The sequence below is a fragment of the Trachypithecus francoisi genome, unplaced genomic scaffold, assembly GCF_009764315.1.
Source record: "Trachypithecus francoisi isolate TF-2019V2 unplaced genomic scaffold, Tfra_2.0 Lachesis_group3, whole genome shotgun sequence".
Taxonomy (NCBI): domain Eukaryota; kingdom Metazoa; phylum Chordata; class Mammalia; order Primates; family Cercopithecidae; genus Trachypithecus; species Trachypithecus francoisi.
Window position 1 is genome coordinate 68,381,790 of NW_022681468.1, and position 9,561 is coordinate 68,391,350.

Here is a 9,561-nt window from a genome sequence, read left to right on the forward strand (position 1 = left end):
CTGCCAGTCTCTTTGCTTTTGCTACAGTTCTCAACAAGTTCCTCATTTCTATCTGAGACCACCTCAGCCTGGACTTTATTGTCCATATCACTATCAGCATTTTGGGCAAAGCCATTCAATAAGTCTCCAGGAAGTTCCAAACTTTCCCACATTTTCCTGTCTTCTTCTGAGCCCTCCCAACTATTCCAGCCTCTGCTTGTTACCCAGTTTCAAAGTCACTTCCACATTTTCGGGTATCTCTTCAGCAGCATCCCACTCTACTATATTAGTCCATTTACTGTGTTAGTCTGTTTACTGTGTCAGTCTGTTTTCACACTGCTAATAAACACATACTTGAGACTGGGCAATTTACAAAAGAAAGAGGTTTAATGCGTTCACAGTTCCACGTGGCTTGGGAGGCCTCATAATCATCATGAAAGGTGAATGGCATGTCTCACATGGTGGCAGCAAAAGAGAATGAAAGCCAAGCAAAAGGGGTTTCCTCTTATAAAACCATCACATCTCGTGGACTTACTACCATGAGAACAGTATGAGAGAAACCACCCCTGTGTGATTCAATTATCTCCCACTGGACCCCTCCCACAACATCAGGGAAATATGGGTGCTACAATTCAAGATGAGATTTGCATGGGGACACAGCCAAATCATATCACTACCTAACACATTAAACCCAAATTCAAGAGCTTAAAACAATACACATTTGTAATCTCACAGTTGCTAAAAATCAGAAATTGAGGGTTGCTAAGCTAAGTCCTCCAGCCCAGGGTCTCTCACAAGACTGGAATCAAAGTGTCAGCCAGGGATACAGTCATCTCAACGTTCAACAAGGAGAGGATCTGCTTCTAAACTCTCTCGGTGGTCGTTGGCAGGATTAATATCCCTGAGCGGGCTGGGCGCGGTGGCTCACGTCTGTAATCCAAGCACTTTGAGAGGCCAAGGTGGGTGGACCATGAGGTCAGGAGATCAAGACCATCCTGGCTAACGTGGTGAAACCCCATCGCTACTAAAAATATAAAAAATTAGCTGGGCGTGGTGGCACGAGCCTGTAGTCCCAGCTACTCAGGAGGCTGAGGCAGGAGAATTGCTTGAACCTGGGGGTGGAGGTTGCAGTGAGCCAAGATCACTTCACTGCTTTCCAGCCTGGGCAACAGGGTGAGACTCCATCTCAAATAATTAAATAAATGCCGGAGGGTTTTTAGACTGAGAAACTCAGTTCCTTACTGGCTGGAGGTCCCCTTCAGTTCCTTGACAGGTGGGCCTTTTCACAGGTCAGCTCACATGACAGCTGACTTCCTCAAGGTAAGTGAGCAACAGAGTGCCAGCAAAAAGGGGAAGTCATGAATTTTGTAATCTAATCTGAGAAGTGACATCACACCATTTTTGCCATATTCTAGTAGAAGTGAGCCTCTAGGTCTAGTTCACCCTCAAGAGGAAGGAATTACGTAACAGTGAACACCAAGGTCACTTTAGAAGGCTCCCTATCACAGGTAATATAATGGAAAAAGCAACTGGAATAAAAATCAGAAAAAAATAAGTTCTAGTAACTATGTGACTAAACTGAGAAGGTAGCCTACATGACCCCTATGGTCTCTTGGCATTCCCAACTCTGTGTCTTTTGAAAAAGATTACCAGAGATTAGAGATACTTCATCAAAATGCCTTATTTCACAAAAGAAGGCTGAGTCCCAGGAAAAGTTAACACAAACAGGTAGTAAGCCACACTTATTTTGCTCTTATGTCCTGTGCTCTTTCCACTATAGTAAACTGTTTTTGTAATTAATGCTCTAAAACAGTTCTATCTTCTCTTTATGATAGTCTCAAAATCTAATAAATTCAATAGAGAGAATAATAATACAATGCTAACAAAAACAGCTACAATTGATTCATCTTGTGCATTATCTCTTTTTCTCTCATCAATCCTAAGCCATCTCTAGATGGTATGTGAAGTTGCAAGTGAAAGTGAGTCATCTGCCCATCCCCAGTCCCAGGTAGCTGGACATACTAGTAATAAGATTTGCTGGAAATAAATTATAAAAGCAACAAATAAGCAATAGACAAATACATTCACCGTGAACACACAGTCACTCTAAACACGGTAAACAAGATTAAATGTAACCTAAATAAAGTATCTAAAAACTGCAACCAGAAAAGGCAAGGTGTGTTAGCAATGAAATTCTGGAAAATTGTCCCAGAAGTCAACAATGGCTATGTAACACAGGCAATGTCCAGAGGAGAAGGTACTGTCGGAAGCTAGTGACTACAATTCGACTCACAAATACATCCTTATTAACATGAAAGCATCATCTAAGGTTGATGGTACAAATTAAATATTTGTGCCACATTAATTCCCTATTTGCTCCCTTTTGAAGTCTGAAGCATTGGAGGGAGGGGACTCCCTTGTCTGAGAATCCCTTCCACTGGCACATGCCCTTTATTACCCATAATAATTTGCAGTGACTCCAAGTTGATTCAAGGAGTGCCATGAAAAACACTGCATATGAATACAATTGCTTTGTGTGGGACTTATAAAGCAGTAAGGTATTTACATTAGTCATTATGTGTGTGTGTGTGCATGTGTGTGTAATGAAATGCAGTATGTACTGGATCCAGAATTTCTATATAAGAAAAGCTTACTTAACTGCAATGAATTGATAGTGGAAGGTGAGGCCCATCTTAAATCCATCTGCATACAATCAAGTAAGACCGAAAAAAACCAATTATACATATCAAAGAAAGGATCACACTGATGAAATTACCCTCACACCCTTCATTAGTATTAGCATATAAATTTAAATGTGCACTAAATTCACTTCTACAAATTACTTAAAAACAAAAAAGGGGCTGGTGCAGTGGCTAATGCCTGTAATCCTGGCACTTTGGGAGGTCAAGGCAGGAGGACCTGAGGCCAGGGGTTGGATACTAGCCTGGGCAACAAAGCTAGACTCTGTCTCAACAAAAACAAAAAACAAAATAGTTAGGTGTGATGTTGAGCACCTACAGTCCTATCTACTTGGGAGGTTGCAGTGGGGAAGACAGCTTGAACCCAGGTCAAGGTTACAGTGAGCTATGATTGCACCACTGTACTCCAACCTGAGTGACAGAGCAAGATCCTGTTTCTAAAAGCAACAACAAGAACAACAACAAAAACCTAGAAAGTGTTAGCTAAAAATGTTAACATGGATGGTGGGCTGAAGGGCATTAAAGTAAAATTTTGGGCAATACTGAGTAAAAGGCACGGGGCCAAGAGTAAAAGAAGATGAACTGGGCAGTCCAAAGGGACATTTAAGGAAGAAACGACCTCCATCCTGGGAAGAGATGTCACAGTTGAGCTTCATGGCCCAAGTCAATGGCTATTCCTATATCATGAGTATACTCAATCACTAGATAAAAATGTTTTAAAAAGCCATCCCAGGATGGAATAGCTCAAAGGACAATATTCACCTCAAAATATTACAATAAGTATATTATATATGTCAGGCCTCTGAGCCCAAGCTGAGCCATCATATCCCTTGTGACCAGATGGCCTGAAGCAACTGAAGATCCACAGAAGAAGTGAAAATAGCCTTAACTGATGACATTCCACCATTGTAATTTGTTTGTGCCCCACCCTAACTGATCAATGTACTTTGTAATCTCCCCCACCCTTTTTTTTTTTTTTTTTTATTATACTTTAAGTTCTAGGGTACATGTGCATGACGTTTATATCATGTATAACTCCCCAATGCAATCCCTCCCTCCTCCCCCCTCCCCATGATAGGCCCCAGTGTGTGATGTTCCCCTTCCCGAGTCCAAGTGATCTCATTGTTCAGTTCCCACCTATGAGTGAGAACATGCGGTGTTTGGTTTTCTCTTCTTGTGATAGTTTGCTAAGAATGATGGTTTCCAGCTGCATCCATGTCCCTACAAAGGACGCAAACTCATCCTTTTTGATGGCTGCATAGTATTCCATGGTGTATATGTGCCACATTTTCTTAATCCAGTCTGTCACAGATGGACATTTGGGTTGATTCCAAGTCTTTGCTATTGTGAATAGTGCCACAATAAACATACGTGTGCATGTGTCTTTGTAGTAGAGTAATTTATAATCCTTTGGGTATATACCCAGTAGTGGGATGGCTGGGTCATATGGTACATCTAGTTCTAGATCCTTGAGGAATCGCCATACTGTTTTCCATAATGGTTGAACTAGTTTACAATCCCACCAACAGTGTAAAAGTGTTCCTATTTCTCCACATCCTCTCCAACACCTGTTGTTTCCTGACTTCTTAATGATTGCCATTCTAACTGGTGTGAGATGGTATCTCATTGTGGTTTTGATTTGCATTTCTCTGATGGCGAGTGATGATGAGCATTTTTTCATGTGTCTGTTGGCTGTATGGATGTCTTCTTTTGAGAAATGTCTGTTCATATCCTTTCCCCACTTTTTGATGGGGTTGTTTGTTTTTTTCTTGTATATTTGTTTGAGTTCTTTGTAGATTCTGGATATTAGCCCTTTGTCAGATGAGTAGGTTGCAAAAATTTTCTCCCATTCTGTAGGTTGCCTGTTCACTCTGATGGTAGTTTCTTTAGCTGTGCAAAAGCTCTTTAGTTTAATTAGATCCCATGTGTCAATTTTTGCTTTTGCTGCCGTTGCTTTTGGTGTTTTAGACATGAAGTCCTTGCCCATGCCTATGTCCTGAATGGTACTACCTAGATTTTCTTCTAGGGTTTTTATGGTATTAGGTCTAACATTTAAGTCTCTAATCCATCTTGAATTAATTTTCGTATAAGGGGTAAGGAAAGGATCCAGTTTCAGCTTTCTACTTATGGCTAGCCAATTTTCCCAGCACCATTTATTAAATAGGGAATCCTTTCCCCATTTCTTGTTTCTCTCAGGTTTGTCAAAGATCAGATGGCTGTAGATGTGTGGTATTATTTCTGAGGACTCTGTTCTGTTCCATTGGTCTATATCTCTGTTGTGGTCCCCCACCCTTAAGAAGGTTCTTTGTAATTCTCTCCACCCTTGAGAATGTACTTTGTGAGATCCTCCCTCTGCCCACAAAACGTTGCTCCTACCTCTACCACCTATCCCAAAACCTATAAGAACTAATGACAATCCACCACCCTTTGCTGACTCCTTTTTCAGACTCAGCCCGCCTGCACCCAGGCGATATAAACAGCCATGTTGCTCACACAAAGCCGGTTTGGTGATCTCTTCACACGAACATATGAAACAATGTATTTTTTTATATTTTTTACTCAAAATACCCAGAACTGTCTAGACATTCATACTTTTCTTTCCTAGCCTTTTAAATAATATCAAAGAAAGATTGTCTCTCCTTTCTTTTCTCACTTCTTACCTCTCTTTTGTTCTTCAGATTTACAGGGTGAGTAGAAAGTGGGAGAAGTAAAAACAATTCAGACAATAATCAAATTGGCCTCTAATTAGTCTCAAGGTAAAACTGGTAAACCAAATAAAGTATATTTAGAGATCTGAAATTCAACACCAGAACACTATAACTCATGCTGTTTAACAATACTGGCCAGGTGCGGTGGCTCGTGCCTGTAATCCCAGCATTTAGGGAGGCCAAGGAAGTAGGATCACTTGATCTCAGGAGTTTAAGACCAGCCTGGACAACGTGGTAAAACCCCATCTCCACAAAAAAATACAAACATTAGCCCAGGCATGGTGGTGTGTGCCTGTAATCCCAGCTACTTGGGAAGCTGAGGTGAGAGGATCACTTCAGCCCAGGAGGCAGAGGCTGCAGTAAACCAAGATCGCCCCACTGCACTCCAGCCTGGGTGACAGAGGTACACCCTATCTCAAAAAATATATATATATACACACACATAGATAGATAGATAGATATAGTATTATGGATATATATTTCTCTAATGTAGCCCATCTCAGTTACTGATTTCACATCCAACTAATTGGCAAAAGATTGAACAAACATTTTTCAATAGAGCAGGGGTTAGTACACTATGGCCCACAACCCAAATCCAGCCAGTGGACTGTGTTAAAAAAGAAAAAAAAAAAAAAAAAACTAATTGGGAAATCATTAGGTTGAGACAGTTTCAGCACTTTGGGTTCCTATGTAAATAAATCAAAACCCAACTCAATGTAAACAGTAAAACTAAACTTGAGTTTAATCAATCAGAAACCACCAACCAACTTCTAACTAGAGACATTCCACTGTAACCAATCAAATATTTTCTTTGTCTATTTCCATAAACACCTTATAAAAGTTTTCCCTTCACACCCTCTTGGTGGAGTCTTGAACGACTTGTGGTCTGGTGATACCCAATTTATGAAATTGCTGAATGCTCATATAAACCCTAAAATTTTAATGTGCCTAAAGTTATCTTTTAACAACTGTTTTTGTATAACCCATGAGCTAAGAATGTTTTTTACATTTTTAAATGGTTGGGAACAAAGAAAAGAGGAAAAAAACAGAAAAGAATATGTAACAGAGACTATACAGTCTGTACAACCTAAAATACAGGTAGTCCGAGCTTCACACATTACTTGGTTAACTGAAACTCTACAAAGCAAGGGCTGCCTACACTTTTTGTTTGGTCCCTTACAGAAATAGAGGATCTCCAAATGCCAGTAAACACATGAATATGTGCTCAATACCATCAGTCATTAGGGAAATTATGGGAAAACCCCAACGTTATGTCACTATATTCCTACTAGAATGGCTAAAATTAAAAAGACAATATGAAATGTTGCAAGCATTTGGAGGAACCAGAATTCTCAAGCTGCCACTAAAGTGTAAATCAACACAATATGAAAAACTTTTCAGTAGTGTATACCACAAGCACACATCTGCCTATCCTGTAACACAGTAATTTTACTAGTAGGCATATACACAATAAAAATGTATACATGGCCAGGCGCAGTGGCTCACACCTGTAATCCCAGCACTCTGTGAGGCTGAGGCAGGTGGATCACCTGAGGCCAGGAATTCGAGACCAGCCTGACCAGAAAGGTGAAACCCCGTCTTTACTAAAAATACAAAACTTAGCCGGGTGTGGTGGCAGGCACCTGTAGTCCCAGCTACTCAAGAGGTTGAGACAGGAGAATTGCTTGAACCCGGGAGGCAGGGGTTGCAGTAAGCCAAGATTGCGCCACTGTACTCCAGCCTGGGTGGCGGAGCTAGACTCCATCTCAAAAAAAAAAGAAAAAAAAAGTAAACATAATTTCATCAAAATATTTCTAAAAATCTTTATAGCAGATTGGTAATAGCCAAAAACTAGAAATACTATACATACACCATGAGAATAACGAACTGCTACATAACTTGAATAAATCTCACAAATAAAATACTGAGCAAAAATCGGACACTAAGGACTAAATACCATATTACTCCATTTATATAAAGTAAATAATAGGTGAAATATAATGTTAGACGTCCAGATAATGATTACCTTTGGAACCACGAAGTGGGTCTTCTGGGATACATTAATGCTCTTTCCTGATCTAGATACTGGATACATGGGTATGTACACTTCGGGAAAATTCACTGAGCTGTACACTTATGATTCATACACTTTTCTATAGGTCTTTATACTTTAAATATTGACGCAATAAAAATATTTCTATAAACTCTATGCCTTTGAAGGAAAATTGTATACATTTCCCATTCATTTTGCTGATTGCCATCATTACTTCCCATCAATGACATGTCTTGATTCCTATTTCTTATATTAAAAAGTCAACTTTGTTTTAATTAATTTTATTGGCATACGATTGCATAGAATGATTATGTAATTGTCATTTTAGATTAACTCCATACCAGATCACAAGGAAAAACTTTGAAACGCCAATAACTTGTAATAGTATATTCAAGTTACCTAGGAACGAAAAAACACCTCTTTGAAATGTAGTTTTGTTTGGCCCTTTGTTTTGACTTATTTCTATCTACTACCACTGTGATTTAACCTGCATAAAATGCTCCAAGGAGCTTTTCCAAACGCGTGTGCTTGTGGAAAGTTGTTCCTTTCTACCATGCTTGTCTAATAATGCGGCTGTCTTGTTCCCTCCATCTATCGAGCTTAAAATGCTTCCCAAACGTTGCACCGGGCCCAGGGATATTGTGAACCAAGAAAAAAAAAAAAAATCCAACAGTATCTTTTTACTGCATGGTTCAGCGCGCTTAAAGAAGCCCCTCATTCTTCGCCCACACTTCCACGTGTCAGAACTGAAATATAAAACGAGTAAGTGACTCTCTCAAGGACACAGAGTCGATCAGAGGTTGAGCGAGGACTGGAACGTTCTGACTAACTGCGACTTAAGGGAAAAACACAAAAAAAATACACCCTTGAATAAATGCTCAGCTGCTCAGGTCCAGTATTAGGAAACTGGAGACAATACCAAAATCATACCCAGAAAGAGTTGTCTGCCACCTGAGGACCACACGACACTGACCTTCGAGGGAGCCCCATCACTCCCGGCCACGCGGGGTCAGCATTCACTAAGTACAGACACCGCGCGGCCCCTTCTCCTTTTCCAAGGAAAAGTCTGCGGCCGAAAACTCCACGGCTGATCTGTGCCCACCACTATCATTCTCCGTCGCCCAAACCTCCCTGCCCCACCGTTTACCTGAGATGCGCCTGGCATAGCCCGGGGAGTCGACACCTCGCGCCAGACCAGAGTTTCTCAGGCCCAGTGCGCAGCCACCGCGTCAGCCAATCGCCACTGGCTCAGAACCTCCCGGCTCGAGATTCACCCACAAACGACCGGGAGGAGGAGAGGGGCGGGGCACGGCGCGGGAGGGATGGAGGGAGGGAGGCAGCCAGCCGCCGGCGGCGCGCGAGAGCCTACGGGGCGGCGGCGCGCGCGGAAGGCGCAGGCGGCGCGCCTCAGGGGAAGGCGCAGGCGGCGCGCCTCAGGGGAAGGCGCAGGCGGCGCGCCTCAGGGGAAGGCGCAGGCGGCGCGCCTCAGGGGAAGGCGCAGGCGGCGCTCACCGGGCATGCGCGTGCCGCGCTGCCGGGCCGCGAGGCGGGGCCTCCAGGCGAAAGAGAGAGCTTGAGTAGAAGGCTCGGGAGGAGTTTGGAGAGAAAGTAGTCGAACTTAATCCGCTGCGGTGGCTGACCTAACGGGCCGCTTATGGTTGTCGAATCCAAGACGACGAGCACAAAACGCTCTTTCTCTTCTGAAAGAGCAAAACCTTGTCTGGACAAAACCTAATAGGATTAGAAGAGGGAAAACGCGGAACTAAAAACGGCGTCTTGTGGCCTCACACTTGGCCTGGTGGAGTTTTCCCAGGACGTGGCGAAATTGTGGTTTCCTTCTTTGTGTGTGGTTTGGGATGAGAGGTGGGAGGGGCGTGTTTGGAAGCGACGGTCGAGTGAAAATGGCACCAGATCGGGCTCCGGTTGAGTGAACAAAAGTACTGTCTAGATCCTGGCCAAAGAACGTTTCACACTATAACCTTGGAGCTGGTCCCCTTTTTTTTTTTTTTTTTTTGACTGAAGTGCTGGAATGAGATCTGGATTCTTATGTACGATATGTGAATCCTCCAAGAAAAAATGTTAAACCTTACAGAATTTAAAAACTTCCAAAGTTTTCAATTCG

At 42.2% G+C, this 9,561-nt stretch overlaps 1 protein-coding gene across 3 annotated transcripts in view; it reads right to left on the reverse strand.

Moving 5' to 3' along the window:
* The window catches only part of MIPOL1 (mirror-image polydactyly 1), a 373,501-nt gene extending 364,724 nt beyond the window's left edge, over positions 1 to 8,777 (reverse strand). For 2 of the 3 annotated variants that reach the window (XM_033188225.1, XM_033188224.1), the window contains exon 1: positions 8,587 to 8,775. Coding sequence is in view for 1 of the 3 variants with exons in the window: in XM_033188223.1 (XP_033044114.1) it covers positions 8,587 to 8,604 (18 nt within the window). In the remaining 2 variants the exon portion in view is untranslated. Of the gene's footprint in view, positions 1 to 8,586 lie in introns of all 3 variants that reach the window. The other variant, XM_033188223.1, reaches the window with a different exon arrangement.
* Positions 8,778 to 9,561: the final 784 nt, after the last annotated feature.